Source organism: Gambusia affinis, linkage group LG04 (assembly GCF_019740435.1).
Source record: "Gambusia affinis linkage group LG04, SWU_Gaff_1.0, whole genome shotgun sequence".
Lineage (NCBI taxonomy): Eukaryota > Metazoa > Chordata > Actinopteri > Cyprinodontiformes > Poeciliidae > Gambusia > Gambusia affinis.
Window position 1 is genome coordinate 26,143,226 of NC_057871.1, and position 17,603 is coordinate 26,160,828.

At 39.7% G+C, this 17,603-nt stretch overlaps 2 protein-coding genes and 1 long non-coding RNA gene across 3 annotated transcripts; 2 read left to right on the forward strand and 1 right to left on the reverse strand.

Moving 5' to 3' along the window:
- Nucleotides 1-1,714: 1,714 nt before the first annotated feature.
- Nucleotides 1,715-2,968, forward strand: tmem187 (transmembrane protein 187). The gene is made up of 2 exons (XM_044114041.1): nucleotides 1,715-2,743; nucleotides 2,879-2,968. The coding sequence occupies exon 1, from the start codon at nucleotides 1,945-1,947 to the stop codon at nucleotides 2,728-2,730; it is 786 nt and encodes a 261-aa protein (XP_043969976.1). The 5' UTR covers nucleotides 1,715-1,944; the 3' UTR covers nucleotides 2,731-2,743; nucleotides 2,879-2,968.
- Nucleotides 2,969-3,353: 385 nt separating this feature from the next.
- On the reverse strand, nucleotides 3,354-10,528 carry LOC122829931 (dnaJ homolog subfamily A member 3, mitochondrial-like). Its single transcript, XM_044114859.1, has 12 exons — nucleotides 10,279-10,528; nucleotides 9,147-9,283; nucleotides 8,954-9,037; nucleotides 8,622-8,822; nucleotides 7,754-7,906; nucleotides 7,488-7,635; nucleotides 7,250-7,314; nucleotides 6,156-6,284; nucleotides 5,525-5,640; nucleotides 5,170-5,264; nucleotides 3,865-3,996; nucleotides 3,354-3,732 (listed from the first exon to the last, which is right to left on the reverse strand). The coding sequence occupies exons 1-11, from the start codon at nucleotides 10,481-10,483 to the stop codon at nucleotides 3,878-3,880; spliced, it is 1,452 nt and encodes a 483-aa protein (XP_043970794.1). The 5' UTR covers nucleotides 10,484-10,528; the 3' UTR covers nucleotides 3,354-3,732; nucleotides 3,865-3,877.
- LOC122829933 lies at nucleotides 10,412-12,182 on the forward strand. The gene is made up of 2 exons (XR_006370458.1): nucleotides 10,412-10,529; nucleotides 11,790-12,182. It is a non-coding gene; the product is annotated as an uncharacterized LOC122829933 (long non-coding RNA).
- The last annotated feature ends 5,421 nt before the right edge of the window (nucleotides 12,183-17,603 follow it).

Here is a 17,603-nt window from a genome sequence, read left to right on the forward strand (position 1 = left end):
AAAAACCTAAGAGATACAACATATTTCTAGAATTTCAATTTGAGGTCACAATAGGTCATGTAGACGCATGTTTAAAAAAAAAACTAAAAAAAGAGGGTGAAAGTTTGAACTGTCCATAATAAAACCCAATCGGTGGTTTATATCTTCTTCTTGCTTTACTTCTAGGCCTGTTTGCATAAATAAATCCACTTTGCCTAAATGTTTTTGCAAAGCTTAAATTGCGGCCAAAAGTTTGTGGTCTGTGGTTAAACACATCCAACAGAGAGATTGAGCTTCTGTCGGCATTCTGGTCAGTGTTGTTGTAGGGATGAATATAGATGAGTGATTGCTGAATAAATGCTGCCACCTGTTGTCAAGTTTTAATGCTACGCTTTTTAAAATTATTTTTATTTTTGTTCGACCTTGCGGAATTCATGGCTTGAGTTTTGTCAGCAAACGGGAGATGAAAACACTGTTATTAGGCAGATGGTCATAATGTTATGTCTGAATGGTTTATATCCCAACTCAATTTATTATGAACTTCTTAGGGTTCGAAGGAAAAACGGGACATCTCTAGATTCTATACAAAATATATTAAACAAATACGCATTTATGTTTCATTGGGTGTGTTTGTATTCAAATCTCTGGCTATTTCTTAACATTTTAAATTAGACTCAACATGTAGGTTTTTCCTTTTGACTCGTAAAAGTGGTTTTCGTTTAGTTTTTACTATGTTTTACTTTTTATACATTTTCAGATGCTTGTTTTTATATCCGACTTAGCATTCAGCTTTTGAAAAGTTCTTACATAAATAAAAACGTCCATATGACGATTATTGTCACTGAGGATTACTACACATTGTTTTCTCAAGTATAAACGAGAGCAGTGACGTGCGGTGAGGTTCATAGCTGGTGAGGCACTGACGTCATCAGAATCAGATTTGCAAATAGATGCATAGATTGACAGCAGTTTACAGGTTATGTTTCACTTCTGCATCCTTACACATACAAACTGTAGCTCACAAAACACACATTTCCTTAAAAAAAAATAAATAAATAAAATAATACATGTCGAAAGTCGGGATAAGCGAGAGGAAAAAAATCACTATCTCTATTATAATCTATCGCTGCACTTGACTTGCTTCCCGAATCGTTTAGCCTAGCTCGCTGTCACTTACTCGGCAGTTGAGGAGTGAACAAGACGAACGTCTGGGATCTTGAGCGCCCCCTGCCATGAGGCAAGAGAACTGCCTGCCTCACCTCGAACCTGTTCTCTGCCGTTTATAATCGCTCATTACACGAAACACGTTACACAAACACAGTTGGTGACAAAAAGCACTGTACATTATATACATAAGCTAAATTATTGGAAATAAGTTCACATATTAAATTTGTTTAAACCATTTTATTGACGCCGTACAGCAACATGCTCTCTCCGCTTAGCAGCCAGCGCAGAGCCAGGGGTTGCGCAATCCAAGGTGAGGCAGAGCTCGCTGCTGCCTCACCGGCATCGCTTCCAAGCATTTGAATGGGAAAATAAGAAAATTCAGCGATTTTGAACAAATAAAAATCGAAATTGGTGAAGCTACATGAAAAATAAATATTTTTTAGTACAAACCACCGGATGAATATAAGAATTTAAATTACTTTATGATTATATATTTTCTTTCTTTCCATGATGGCTGGTGAGGCTCTGCCTCACCTGCCTCCCCTGACCGCACGTCACTGAACGAGAGACTGGAAACAATATGACTACATTTATTTTGCAAACTCGACAAATGACAGAGGCGGAGAAAGGGGGGCCTGGCAGCACGAGAGAAAAAGCGTCCAATGTAAAACCGCCACTCAAAACACGTGCTTTTGAAACCCGGAAATAAACAACGCTCAGACTTTTGACCCAAAAAGTTCACCACTTCAGTGTGTCCATTTTCTTTCCAGTCGGTTATAACCTGTGTCTTCATGCAGAATGAGGTCGGCTCTGCTTCATGTGACGGTACCACTCATGTTCTGTGTTGCTTTGGTGAACACGAACCTGTTCGGTGAAGTTGAAGTGGACCTGACTTACGAACATTACGCAGAAAGAAGGGCTGAAAACATGCCTGCCTTGTTGGTAATGCCGTTCAACTGTTTGGTTAACGTGGCGTACATCTTCATGGGACTGTACTGGCTGCTCTGGCGCAGAGGCGTTGCGGAAACGGAGCAAAGCTGCTACTTGAGACAAGTCTTCGCCCTCATGGCCGTTTTCTACGCACCAGTCCAGTGGACGCGCCTGGCGACGATGCGGCGCGCTCCCGCGGTGCTGGACCAGTGGCTCACCTTGCCCATCTTCGCGTGGGTCCCCGTGTGGGTCGATTTCATAGAACGCGCGCCGGGGAAGTGTCGCGTGTCGCACGCGGCGGCGCTCGAGTTGTGCTCCGTCGCCAGTTACGGCTTGGCGCTCGCGCACGAGCGCGGCTTTGAGGTGGCGTTGGGCTGTCACGTCGCGCTGGCGTTGTACAGAGGAGTCCGAGTGCAGGCGGCGCGCGGAGACAGCCGCACAGCGCGCTACCTCCTGCTAGCTGCGCTGTCCTGTGCAGGGTTCGTGGTGCTGAAGCTGCTGGATCACTGGCTCGCTCGGTACTGGGTCTTCCAGAGTCTCACGGGACACTTCTGGTCCAAAGTGTGTGACGTGCTGCAGTTCCACTACAGCTTCTGCTTCCTGACTGCGTTAACAGACAAGGCGCTGAGAAAAACTGCAGCACAGCAGAGGTGATCAGGAAAATCACTTTAGTCCATGATTGGATCTAGATGAACAGCTAGCCATCAAATGCAGCTGGAAATTAAATGTAGAGACAAGCTAAAAAAAATTGTTTTAAGTCATATTTTTGCACACACTGATCTAAATAGCCAATGATGTGTGCCCTTAAGTTCAACCCTCCTGTAAAACCTTCATCTGGACTACTTCATTAATCCTCAGGAGATCCCAATTCCTAATAAAAGTTATAATTTGGCATCTTGTCCTTGTGTATTCTTTAGCTGTAGTACCATTTGTTTCATATAGCTTTTACTTTGCATGGTATAAAGTCCTGTGCAGTGTTATGTTCACCCTTTCATTTTAGAGGGGTAGTAGTATCACATTTTCCAGCCACTTAGTATCATTTTATAGCACAATCAAGTAACTATGTTATAAAAATGCTGCGTTTATCAAATATGACTAAAACAAAATTTGACTTCATAATCTAGTACCTTGAAATTGGGCCTCTTTGTCTTTAAGAAGCTCCTGCTTTTTCTGAAACTCCACCTTCAGGAAGTCATCACAGCATGGTTCCTCTAACCCTTTACCAACGTTTTTTTATATTTTTTTTAACCAGCATTTCACAGAAGTGCCGTAAAATAAATGAAAACTTAATGCTTGTTAGAATCCATTTACATGGTTTATTCTTATCCAGCTTCCATCAGTTATTGCCTTCTTTGCTCGTTGAGTTTTGTCTGGTTGTAATAGACCAAACTGCTTCACTGAGACAACAGTCTGCTGTCTCTACTTTGTTTCAGCAGATCTTGAGTTCCTCAGCCACCCTCTGTCTGTGACGGGTTAGTGGGTGTGTGGATAAACCCTGCTGGTTCTCCAACCTCGGCTTTAAATATATACCAGTATGTGTGTCCACGGCAACAAACGCCGTGAGCATGAGCTAGCTGTTCCTTGGCTTAATCTCCCCAGAAAGCGACACGGAGGTCCAGCCAGTAGAAGGAGGTTTGTTTTCTTCCTTCATGGTATCTGCAAAATTAGAATTCAGAGTAGAAGAATAAAGCACATTACACTTGAGTCTGTATCGCTAATGTTAGTTAAAACAACACTTGTCACATCCATCATGTGTAAGGAGAATAGTTGGGAGTTTAAATAGCTGACCTGCAGCTGAGTGTTAGCTAAACATTTTCTTTAGCTTGGAAAAGAAGCCTCCTTCCTCCTTCTGTTTGTCCTGCGTCGTCTCCTCAGATGATGTCGACTTTGTGCTGGAGTCTGAGGCGCTGCTGCCCCCTCCTGGACAAAGAAGGCATTTTATTGCGTGAGGAAGCAGTCGTGGGCAAAATGACAGATCTAAATTACACTGTGGCATTATTGAGTGATAATTGTAGGAGGAAAAAAAAGGAAAAATAAATTTCTGCCAAAAATGTTTAGAATAATCACAGAGAACATGAAAATTTCTGAATTTCAAAAGTTAAAAAATTTGCTAGAAAAAAAATGTAGAAATTTCAAGCAAATTTTCGACCGTTCAAACTAAAATTTTCTAATTCTATTTCATAGAAAATTTCTGTGATTTTTACATTTTATAGTTTTTAATCTCAAAATTTCTGCGTTAATGTCTATATTTTGGTAGAAATATACTTCTGTTTTATTTTCCATTTACAATGACCCTACCACGCTATTAGAAAAATATCTGGAATTATAGTAAAGAGGATTTTCTCTGGTGGGAAATAATATGGAACAAAAAATAAAAACTGCCAAATAAGGTAATTTTAAAATTTGTTCATTGTCATGCCTTATTGGTTACTACAAAATATGCTCAATCACAACAAGTAATGATGTCCTTTTGTTTAAGATGAAAGGTAATCTCTACCATACATGGCTGCCTTTACACATACTTTTCTAAATATTCCAGTCAGGATTCAACCTTACGTGATTTTCCTCTCTGAAATGGCAGCGCCTCCTTTGGGCTGCAAGCAGACACTGCGGTTTGAATGTTAGTCAGTGCAACTTTTGGGCTGTATAGTTTTAATAAAAAGCTCAACAAAACAGATGCGTTTTGGAAAATGTAAGTGCTGGAATTACAAGTTGTCGCCTTCTAGTCACTGATATGCAAAGTTACAAAGAAAAATGTCAACATGGAAGAAAATTTCATTGGGGAAAAAGCTGAAAAGATTAGCTTTTTGTCCAGTTACATCAATGTTTTTCATTTGAATGTGGAAAATCAGCTGACAGAGACATCATGTTATTGTTAGCTGCTCTGTCAAGACATTCAAACATCTATCACTTAAAACCCAGTTGCTTATTTAACCCCAGGTGTTTCCTATTTAAATAACATTGCCTTCCCCTAAAAGTGGGTGTGGCCATTTTGGATGCTTGAATCATTTTATTCGTCGCCTAAGCCTAATTTTGGGTTTTAGCTGGCATCATGGAGCTTTATCTACAATAGATTGGAACCGTCTTCCAGACCTGCTGAAGGGTTGACGCCGTTGACCGACCCCTGAACATCCGTCTCCTCCTCTGCGTAGCTTAGCAACAAAGACCGCTGCCGTCGAGATAACTTCCTGCGGGATAAAGGAGACAACAAATTCACTTCAGGACGCCTTCAAACACTAACAGGGTGTTAATGATCCATTTACTCAACTGTTCAGACAATAGAGATTAAATAGTTCAGCTGTTTTTATTTCCTCAAAGCAATAAATAAATAACTGAACCTAAGAAACATGCGATTAAACAAGAAGCAAATAATGAACAGTTAGTTCCAAATGTATTTATACCCAAGCAGATTTAGGTTTCAACCAAGAGGTAAAAGTGTGGCTCTTACGTTGGTACTTTAATCTTGATGTGAACGTAATGATCTCCATAACTGTAGCTGTTCATCCTCCGAATGCCTTTTCCCTGCAAGCGGATCACCTGATCAGCCTGACAGCCAGCAGGGATCTGAGGACACGAAGCAGCAGTTTGTGTGATTAAACAGACACCACCAATAAACTCAACTACAAATGAAGTCATAAATGTAAAGTCATAACTTCTGCGTTTTTTCGTCATTTAATTTTTTTTTTTTATAGCAGTGCACTGATTGTAGTTTTCTGGCCGATCGCCGATCTTTAAAAAGCCTGACCTGCCGATTCCAGTTTTGACCAATTTATTTATTTTTTGGTCTTAAATGTCACTAAATGTAGCGAGACAGTCGCCGAGCTGGTAACAATGGGGTGACTGTTAACTGCAAATGTGCAGACATGACCTGTCAGTCAAACCTGTCACACAGCAGAGCAGAAGAGGACAGAGGCGGATTTTTACACGTTTGCTGAGGTAGAAAAGATGAAAGTAGCGGCCGATCACTGGACTCCCAAAATTAAGGAAATCGGTGCCTATAAATCGGTTAAACCCTAATTTTTATTTTATTTTTTACATTTTTAACAAATAGTCGAGATGCATCTCTGTGGGTCACTCACCGCTATACTGATGGTGTCATGCAGGCCCGGTGTTGTGGCTGTTCCTCCCAGGATGGCCTGGGCTATGGAGATGAAAGCGTCAGAGTGGATGTCGGCTCCATTCCGTCTAAATACCGAGCTTTTCTGGACCTGCAGGTTTCAAATCCACAAAACATCCAAACAGAGATAAAATTTACTGCTTACGGCTTGATTTTGATACACAATATCGTTTGCATTGATGGTTCTTGTTCATTTATCTTTAAATATAGGGTTAGAACTTCATGTTCGTGACTACGAGTCTACGGCTCAATGAAGACAAAAAGATAAGCCACGTCCAATAAAATAAATCCTGAAAATCATTATTGTTCAACAGTAAAATTTAATAATATACATTTCTGCTACCTCAACATGATACCTATGTTTTATTATTTTTGATCAGCTGTTTGCTCATTTGTTTGCAAAGATTATTTATTATGAATTCACCCTTATTTATTTATGTTCAAACTAAGTTGAATATTTTGAACACTGAAGGCAAGTTGAGCTTCTTTAAGTCCCAAGACACAAATCTGACAAACGAGAAAAACAATCTAGACAGGTTGGTTTACAAATCCTGGATTGTCTGACGAGTTTAAATACTCATAAATGATCCCATCGGGATTTTGCAATTGTTTCTGTAATTTTTTGCCTCAAAAAAATAACCGATTTTGTGGCGCTACTTTAGAAATATTTGCATGGAATATTGTAACATTTGCGCTTATGTATGACGGTAAACATGACTTTTTGTTACTCGCCATATCAATCACAGACAGCAACTTGATGTCACTTAAGTCTGAAGCAGCAGGGTAGTAGAAATCAGGAATACTGCCACCTGCAGGTGGGAGTTAGTCACAGCCAATGTTTTTTGTCTATTTTTGTGGAATATTTGTAGTAAACTCGCAATTACGCAATAGCGCAAAAAAAAAAAAAAAGACAAAAATTTTGCATGAATTTCCATGATTGGGAATTACAAAACACACAAAACAAACTGGAGGGATTGCTTGAAGCAAATTAATAATCTATTTAAAAAATATAAACTTGTAACATTGCTTTAATGCATTTCAACTTTCAATACTTACCCTAAATGTAATAAGGATTTCCTTTGACCCTACAGCCAAGCGTACTGTCTGACCATTTTCCACACCTGCAAAAAAAACAACAAACAAACAAAAAAAAAAAAAACATTACGGGCTTCGATACAAACACCAGCAGAGACGAGACAAGGTCAACAGCAGTCAAGATTTTGCATCCAACCAATTTTAGAAGCAACTGATGCAGATTTTTATACTTATCCCTCTTCAGAATGTGAGAACCCACCTGCTGGCACCGGCACCGCCACGCTCTGTTTCCTCTTGGTTTGGCCCGACCCTCGACACAGCGCGCAGGGCGTGATGATGATGGTCCCCTTCCCGCTGCACCGCCGACACGTGCTGCGCATCATGAAGGGTCCGGTGTTGACCGACTCCTGCGAAGGGAGGGGAGGGAGACGGATGGAAAGACTCTGACTGCATGTGTAAAGAACGAATTCCTCGTTGCGGATCCGATCCGAGGAGACGGAGAGAGAGAACGGGTGCGAAACGAACCACTCCGGAGCCGTTGCAGTAGCCGCACTGAGACACCCGGGTCCCCGGCTCGTTGCCCCTGCCGCCACATCGAGGGCAGTCCTCGTCGAGGTTCACGCTCAGCTGCTTGCTCGCCCCCTTCGCTGCCTCGGAAAACGTGAGGTCCATCACATACTGCGGAGGAAAGCAGTATGTGATGGACGGTGCATGCTTCGAGTACATGAATCAGTGTTTCAGAACGTGTTTCAAAAAAGGATTTGCAAGTTTGAGTTAGGACAGTGGGTCTAAAAGGAAGTCATTATAAAACTCACAAGTTACTTAGCATACGTCTGTGAACTCAAAATAAAAATATTTTTTGTTAAAATACTTAAAGCTCAGCTGTCCAACCAACAAACATATGAGGAAAATCTCCCGTTTTCCTCATATGTTTGTATTAGACAATAGGGTTGCAATAAAGATGCGTCTTCTTTCAAAAAAAAAAAAAAAAAGACAAAAAAAATCTCCTACGTGTTGGGAGAACGTGTTACAGGTGTAATAAAACTAAGCTTGTCCTTTTGCAAAAAAAATTTAATTAAATTAAAAAAATACACAATTTTTTTTTTTTTAAAACAATAAAATTATCAAAAGTTTTGTATCCCAACCAGTTTTGTCCCAGAACTATCAGCTGCTAATTTCTCAGCAGCGCAGTGAGTACCTCCAAAAACAAAATGGCTTCCCTAGAGGTAAGCCGGTCGCAATGAGCATTTTAATTTATCTAAGATAAATTAAAAATTAAAAGTTCATTTTAATTTATCAGAGATAAATTAAAATCTATCTTAATTTGTACATTTTTATTTTATGTTAATTTATGAGGTATAAATTAAAATGAGCTCGATAACTCCAGTATTACCTCAGGCCGCTGGTCGAACATGTTGCTGAAGTCTCCAAAGCCCGTAAACTCTCCAAAAATCTTCCTGAAGAGCTCTTCGGGGTCTACGGTGGCCCCCCCCGCTCGGTAGTACTGCTGCTGGCCCGCTCCAGTTCGGTTCGGGTCGAAGGCCGCAGCTCCGTACGTGTCGTACTGTTTCCTCTTCACCTCATCGCTCAGCACCTCCAGAAGACCAATCAGTTAGCTAAGCTGAACCACAATACTGACAGATCCGCTTTGAATGACTGGATTTCAAAACTAAATCAGCAACACTTTTAAGTCACAGGAGAAAAGAAAAACAAACTGTTTTGTACCTCATAGGCTTCAGCCAGCTTTGCAAACTTCTCTTTTGCCTCCGGGTCATCTGGGTTTGTGTCTGGATGGTACTTTTTAGCCAACTGGACGAAGGGAACACACACACACACACACACACAAACAGTTACATGTGTTAAGATTAGGAATAAAAGTCAGTTCTGGGCTGAAGAAACATCTGAATGTGTCTTGGACCTGATAGTAAGCCTTCTTGATCTCTTTCTGTGTAGCAGTGCGAGCGACACCCAAGGTCTCATAGAAGTCCTGTTTGTTTGGGAGTCTGCAGCTGGAGTGGAAGGAGTGGCAGGTGACGCCATGGGGGCATTTCACTCCTGTAGGGAAAAGGAACAAAAGGATTAAACATTATAAAGCTGATGGAAATGTGTGTCATTCTGCACACTGACCAAAACATGGTCTATCTATACTTTATACACAAATCCATAAAGGTGACATGGCCAGTCCCAAGAACAGAAGTCAAACAATAACCGTTTAACAGAACTTCAAATTAAGTTCTTATATATAAGTGAATTTAATTCACTTAAATGCAGGGTTTCCCTCTGTGTATTATAAGCCTGGAGGGTCACCAGGATTTACTTGTGCCCCGACCAGGCTTAGCATTGCTTATTTATTTAAGAGCTGTTTTTTTTTTTTCAATGCTTACATTTTTAAAAACTTTATTGTTGGTGTTCTTCCAATCTTCCAAAAACACACAATTATCAAGTGATATTTTCAACATTTTTAACTCATAAACATGGCAGGCCGCTGGATGAATGAGTGCTGAGCGGCGCAACCACCAGGACTGGCATGTTTCCTGGGGGAAACCTTGAAATGTGTGGCAGAAATGTTACTGACCATAATTTATACAATGATTTAGGTGCTTTTACAGCTGCTTTCCTTCTTGTTTCTGCTCGTTATATGCATTTCTATTCTGCCACAGCAAATGGTTTCATGCAAATAAGTGATATTTTCAGACACAACGTCATAGCAACATGATCTCCAATACCCTGGAGGATCTTTTGTATACATCACTGCACAGATTTTGATTATAAATTAAGCAACAGTGCGTTTATAATCCGCTTTGTAACACCCCAGAAGAACTAGACGACCCCCAGAGTAGACCCTTTAGGGTTTTTTTTTTCTATCTCTAAAACCTTTGCAACAGGAGTTGCATCATCCCCACACCAAGGTTAGCTAGGCTTACAAAAGCAGCTGAACACTACTTAGCTTTTTAGACCCAAAACAGCTGGATGGTACAGCAGCCTGAGGGCTTTATGAACCGTCAGTCTCTCTCTCACTATTCTGTTTGGAGTTAGGTAACTCCTCTCACCTGACAGAGCCCTCAATGTCACCACGCTACGGGGAGCCCAGGAGCTCAGGCTGACCGCTATCCGTCCCCGGTGAGGGTGCAAGACTGCCGGGTGGAGAGCCTTTCCATGTCTGCTTGGGGCAACGAGGAGGCGCCCGGAGAAATGCCCAGGTGAAACAGAAGCTCCCAACAAGCGTGTTGTCAGCCGGCTAGCGGAGCACGCCATTTTTGTCGTCACTACCGCTGTTGGCTAGCAGGATAGCGCATGCGTGGTAGGTTAAAACGGAAATTGCCTTTCAAAATTAGATATTTTAAAATTAAATTGAACTAAATGTAGTTAAGAAAAAGCCCACTTAGAAAGTCCACCGAGTTTTATTATAAATACATTGTTGTCAGGAAAGGTTTAAACGTAACTGTAACGTAATTGTATTAGTACAATTATTGATGACATTGAGGTCAAATCACATTTGAAGACCGTCACCTGATTTATTAAAATGTTTCTTTTCATAATGGATTTCGCTTGTATAGTTCACTTCCGTGAAAACCTTTAATTTATGTCACCTATTCATAGCGAATCGCTTAACGAAACAAAAGTTAATAACAATAATAATTAATTATATCTCCCTTTGGGATTAATAAAGTATTTTTGAATTTGAAGCAATTGTTCTATTTTTCTTTGTTGAGGGACGCAAACATTATGAATCATTCCCGAATGGATGAAGTTTTACATAAAAAAAAGAATGCAGCGCTTCTTCTTATTAGCGCTAGATGGCAATGTTGAGCTGACAGGCGCTTAGATAAGCGTCGACCGACAGTTATAGGGTTTTTATTGTGAAGGTTTAACTTTTTAAAAGGTGGCTGGAAATTGTGCATCAGAAAGTCATACTGTAGAATAAAATTGAGAAATAAACAATGTTATGTTATGTAATAATTATTATACTTAAAATAATGTTTCATGCATAAACAACGTTTGTTATTGAGTGGTCCTCTTTAATAAAAATGAATTATGTGTTTGATATAGAAAAAGGGGAAAAAAATTATAATAACAATTCAGGTTTATAGTTCTGTTCAGGAAAATAAGTATCACTAAAAGTAGGTTAATTTAGATTGAGTTTTGTATTTCACTTAAATATTTATGCTAACAGCTTTAGTTTGGGTGGTAATTTTGTATTAAAACTAACTATCCAGCAGAACAAACATAGGATGGGAGTTGCATAGTGGAGTCATTTCTGCTAGACTATGTTTACTTAACAACACGTGGGCAACACAGCCAGTCATTTGATGTGTCAGGTGGTTCTTAGAAAAGAACAAAGATCAAACCTGTCATATGTCTGGACATTTTACAAGAAAGTGTTGATTGGATGTTAGTATGCCTCACTCAAGTTTGTTTTTGTCTCTTCTTGCCTCATGTCTTTGCCATCAGTCCCAGCCGTCTTCAAAACAAACTCCAAATTAGCATCCAAGTTGTGTGAGTCTAAGTGTAAGAGTAAATATAAAACATAATCATCCATCCATTGTTTATGCCCACTTAGGGTGCAGACAAGGTGCACATGCTAGTGGATTGACTGTCACCAGAACATAAAGGCCAACCCACCAACCCACCAGCCAACCAACCAACCAACCAACCAACCAACCAACCAACCAACCAACCAACCAGCCAGCCAGCCAGCCAACCAGCCAACCAACACATTCACTCTTAAGAGAAGCAAGCAAACCTTAACAGTCATGGTTTTGGACTGTAGTCCTGGAGTCCCTGGAGTTAACCCACACATGCACAGAGAGAACACTCAATCTCCATGTAAAAAAAGCTCCAAACATGTTAGAACCCTGTTCTAACATGTTTTTCTTTCTGCAAGGCAACAGTGCTGCCAACTGCTCTACTATGAAGCCCCTTAGTATATAGAATAAACCAGAATAGACAACAATGTCCTTTATTGTCTTTCAGTGGCAAAAGTTAAATGTACCAGCAGTAAGTGGATATTCTCACCAGGTAAAATATAACAAAATCAAAATACTGCCTAAATACTGAACAGTTATTAAGAATAGCACACTTAGATTCAAAGAAATGCTCATCTGAGTGGGATCATTTCTATAATCAGTTCTCAGAGACAGCAACAAGCTCTCGGTTTCTCTCTTTTTAAAGTCTGAAACTATGTAGGTGCAAGGTCTGAGGTCAAGTGAGCTGATAAAGAGGTCGAGTCAAGGTCACACTCCCACTTCTCCAGTTTAACACAAACACATTTAAACATTCAAAGACACATTGTGTTGTTTTAAAGCAGCTTATTTCATGCTTGTTGCTGCCATTAGCGTATTGGGGCTGTGAAGGAGAGCTCATTATGCCAGAAGCATTGTCAAACACCAACACAGCTACTTTATTTCATGGGTTAAAACAGAAAATGTCTTGACATTTAACTCCAAAATGTATCTTGCTCCTAAATTTTGGAGCAAGATTTTTTTTAAAAGAATTAAAAATCCTAAGAAATAGTGGCATGCAAATTAGTAAATGGCAGGAATGACTGCTGGATAATAGGATAATAAAAAATTGCTAAAAATTAATGAATCTTTAAACGCAGAAATGCAGCCGTATGCAAATTTGGGTATTTAAAATAATAAAGAAATAAGATCTATCCTTCTCTTTTGTGTACAGGTAGTTTAACATAAACTGTGTACAGAAATACCTAAAATATATTTACAACCATAAATCCTATTATCAAACCCTCTGTTACAAGTCAGCTGGAAAAAAATCTGCATATTCTGGTCAATTTCAAGTAAAGTGCTTCAGTTACTCAAATTTTTCTCAGTATTTTAAAGGAATACCACTGCGTAGACTACAGCTATGCTCTTGTAAAACGTTTTTATCTCAACATATTTTTCCCAGGGGAAGCAATAGTGTTGGAGGGGCCTGTGGGTGCAGTAGTTAAACCTTGGTCACAGAGTCACAAGTTTTCCCAGTGATGTGGATCGCACTTCGCCCCACAGCCACCGTGACATGCATAAATATGTCACAAATAAGTTTCAAAGAAGACGGGAACACATGCATTTCTTTTTCATCTCCATTAAGCCGCTTTTGTGCGTGCACGCCCATGTGACAACAACGGAGTCGTCTCACAGGCCAGCGGAGAGCGAACGTCTCGCATTCAGAAGCACACAGCTGGTGATGCAGCTCCAGGGCAAAGCACATACATCATCAGCGAGAGGGAGCAAAATGTCAAACCATGTCCAGCGTGACACTCCGCACTCCTCTCTGTTGTGGAGATGATCTGCCTGTTATGGTAACAGGCTTGAGCCACTGTATTACTGAACGCTCTCTCAGAATTACTGCAATCAGTGTGTCGTGTGGGCCTCCGCACATCAAACACAAAATATTACCAAGTGTTTATTTGGTCTGGATTCTAGTGCAAAATGTTTTAGTGCAAGTCAACAATTCTTCAATATTGATGAAAGCGTTCTAGTTCCACTGGCAGATGATTTCATTTATCATATGGAAAAACAAGTCAATTTACCGGCCAGTGGAAGCAGTAGTTTTTCAGCAATGTTAAGGATTTGATCATTTAACACAAGCTCATATATTGAGCTGAAAAGTTATTTTTCAGTTAACTTTGTCTTGTTTCAGGTGTACTTAGATATTTGCACAAGAAAATAGTCAAAAAATAAATAAAATACTTCTTGTAAGATTTTGTGTTGTTGCAGTGAAGGGATGTATGGTTTGAGGGAAATTAGAAGGGAAAACGTTTCATATAAATTAATTTGAAATGTTTTTCATAAAAAATTGATACTAATAAAGCAGATGTGGCTTCAATTTGCATAAACTTTAACCTGAGAAAATTTGTTGTTGTTTTTTGTTACAAAAAAAAAAAACATTAAAAGAATCACAGTTTTTTCATTTTACTTTCCTGAGTCCGAAACACAAAACAAAATTTCACTCGCTGGGTCAGTGAAATTTCCTGCTAAAAAGTGATAGTAAACTGATATCAGTATATTTTAGGATGAGTGGTAAAATAAAATAAACCTTAGCAGATACGAAAGAGGTTCTACGAAACTGACATGGTCTCCTTTTTCAAAACCCTTAAAATTATGTTTCATAGTTCGTCTCATTCCTTCATTAAAACAGTGGATTTTCTTAGTTTTATCTTAAACCAGTCCACTCTGTATGAAATGACTTTGTTTCCCATCAGAATCACTGTCCTCCTAGCTGCATGTAGGTGGTCCGTTTTCTAATTAGATAAGGAATTTCCTATGATGAGTCACCTCACTATGGGAATACTGGGAATGCACGACGACCAATCAAGATGGTTTTCATTTGGTTATACAAGCCTAGGATGTGGTGATATTCAAACACACATATGATGTCATGTGTTGAACCACAAAGTAGAATCCTGACATACGGACGAGAACACATGTAAGAGCTGAGAAGGTTTTAGGTGCTACGAAGCGGTTTCAGTTTAACTCTGGATGAGCTGTAAGGATGAAGCGACTCAAGCTGTTACGGCAGAACAGAACTGGTGTTGTTTCCCCAAAAGTGTGTGACTCTATTTAAACCAAATGGCGGTTTTTGATAGAGGACATAAAGGCACTTACCTAGGGCGGCATTAGAAAGAGAGAGGAGTGCAAGTGTAACCGGGTTCTGCTTCACTCCATCGTACCAGGCCCCTCGACTCTGCCTTGTGTAGTTGTAGTTTAAATGAAGACAAGGAGTTTCTGGGTGATCAGGCAGTTTATTTCCTGAATGAGATCAGTGCAATGAGAACTCAGCTTCACTCAGCACACTCTTGTGCAGCTTTCACAGTCTGGCACTGAGTACAGAGGCCAGCAACATATAACCAGCCACACACAGAGGGGGCGCTATTTCCCCATTGCACTGATGCACATAAAGCATCGGCATTCTACAACCTAAACACTGTTACACGAGAACACGGCATAAACAAAACCTTTATCTGTCAGCTGTGCAGCCATAAACACGTTTTTAAAAGATTGTTATTTTAGACCATGATCAGTCATCGATTAGTTGCATCAGCCGCTTCCAGCTCAGAGCAACGGGCTCGACACACAGGGAGCGACGGATGAAAGCGACAAAAGACGAACATCTTACAACTTTCTTGTGTTCGTCGCTAGTCCGTGCGTGCACGTCTACGTGTACGAGCTCAAAATTTCACCTGCGTGAATTGTGTCTGTTGCTTGCCAAGAGGGACTCAAATCAACAGAGATTGCGCGACGCCACCTTCCATGTCCCGAATTGCAAGGACATCATGCTAAGCTCTTTGTGCAGGAATACACTGTGTTTTTTCCCTGACCCAGCATCTCTGATTGCTTTCTGCATTTTGGTTTTCAGATATAGGCATGACTATTCTTGGCTTTGTAGCCCATGTGCAGTGAGGCACAAGTCGCGGTCTTCTCTTTCTATAGCAATTTACCGCTACATTTAGCAATGCTAATCCAAGAAATTTCAAAGACCCCAGTTTCCTGGTTATGTTTTCTGCTAATGACGCTCATCTGGTTCAAGGTTTTAACTATTGTGAGTTCAGACTTGGTGTTTTCTATGTTTGGTGGTGTTGAAGTTGGACCAAAAAGCTGATACTAATGTACACAGAAAAAACACTAATCTGAGGAAATAAATCCAAAACGCAACAGAATATGTTAACAAACTCAAAGGGAATTTAAAAAAAGCTAAACTGGTAAGATTAAGTAATAAAACAACAAGCGTTGGTCCTCAAATCCAGTCTTTGAGGGTCGGTGTCCTGAAACTTTAAATGCGACCCTGGTTCAACAATCTGCCGCCTGTCTATCATCTCAAACCAATCTTCCCTTTCTTCTCTGATATCAACAGGGAATTTTTTTTATGTCGTCCCTGTGGATATTTTCACTTCTCTTATCCTGAGAGTTGAATGTACATTAAAATCCCAACACACACCTCTTTCAATTTAATTGTGTTGTCATTTGCCAGACTTTATCCTACCATAAATCCGAGCTCTGAAACCCCAAATAGCCCACAGACATTTTGTGGTTGATCGCTTGAGGAATTTGCAAGTTTGTTTTTGTCTAATGTCAGGTTTTCCGCGGTTAGTCATTTCGCTGTTTCCACAGCGGGGAAGCATTTCTGGCTGACAGGGGCGTGTGATTAGCTGAGCACATTGTGTGTTGTTTATGTTTTTCATATTTGTGATACATACCAGTGTACCTTGATGTGTTGAAGAGATGTGTAGACTATAAAAGCATGAATGAGACCACCCACTCAGATCCACTGTGTGCTGGTTTGTTCCCAGGCTTCCTCCTACACTGAAGGTCAAGCCTACCCAGGACACTTATGATCTTTCCATCTGGACTCTATCTAAAAAAAAAACAAAAAAAGGACAAAAATAGTTTTCTTTAGCTATTTTCATAGAAACTTAAAAAGAAATTGTTAGGGATGTTCTGTGGTGGCTCAGGGGTTAAGCACAACCCACATAAGGAGGCTTTAGTCCGGCTGTCGCAGGTTTGATTCCCGACCTGGCGACCTTTGCCTCATGTCTTTCCCCCTCTCTCATTACCCACTTTCCTGTCAATTAACTATCAAATAAAGGCCACTAGAGCCAATAAAACCTTTAAAAACAATTGTTATTGATTCTGTTAGCCATATTGTCAATTCAGAAAAAGCTCATTTTTAAAATCTCCGTTCTGCTTTCACCTTGTGTGTTTTCATTCATTAAGCTCCTGCACTTTCACACTGAAAGTCTATAATTTGACATGATTGACTATCAGTTGATTAAATCTTTATCATTGATTGTTCTTTATCACAAGAACAAAAGAGAAAGTTATTAATTCGTTCATTGACCTTCTGCGAAGTAACTTTTGCAGGGAATTATTTACACTGAGTTTAATTTGAGGTTTGTTAAAATATTGCTAAATATTAAGGCATCCTGCACTTTATATTTGTTCAACAATTTGAAAACCTTAAATAATCGATCTCCTCCTTCCCAATTATGCACCTGATAAATATTGTTCTTGTAACGTCATAAATGGTGAAAAAGTTCTAGGTGTATGAATACATTTGCACAGAATTGTATGTTCTCAAAACTAAAAAATAAAGAAAAAAAAAGATTAAACTTGTGTTGTTTATTGCATATGGGATGTCTTTATGTTTTTGAAAGGTTAATAAAAAAAAATACCCAAAACAAAATGTAGTGGAAACCTGTGATTGGTCAAAGTTTAATGTAGAAGCGCTACTTGTTTTGCAATTAGACAGAGGGTTATTAAATATTCTATTGAGATCATTTGACATGCACCACTTAATTTCTGCTATAACTTGCCTGTAGTTCCACTGGCTGTAATCCTCTAACAATAGGATAAAACTGGTGAGGGAAATAGATGGA

Excerpts from the sequence above, each read along its gene's own strand:
- tmem187 (XM_044114041.1), top strand. The coding sequence starts at position 1,945 with ATGAGGTCGGCTCTGCTTCATGTGACGGTACCACTCATGTTCTGTGTT.
- LOC122829931 (XM_044114859.1), bottom strand. The coding sequence starts at position 10,483 with ATGGCGTGCTCCGCTAGCCGGCTGACAACACGCTTGTTGGGAGCTTCT. Across the intron at positions 7,315-7,487 it reads GGCGGTGCCGGTGCCAGCAG|GTGTGGAAAATGGTCAGACA; the intron begins GTGGGTTCTCAC and ends TTTTTTTTGCAG. Across the intron at positions 6,285-7,249 it reads AAATCCTTATTACATTTAGG|GTCCAGAAAAGCTCGGTATT; the intron begins GTAAGTATTGAA and ends TGAAACCTGCAG.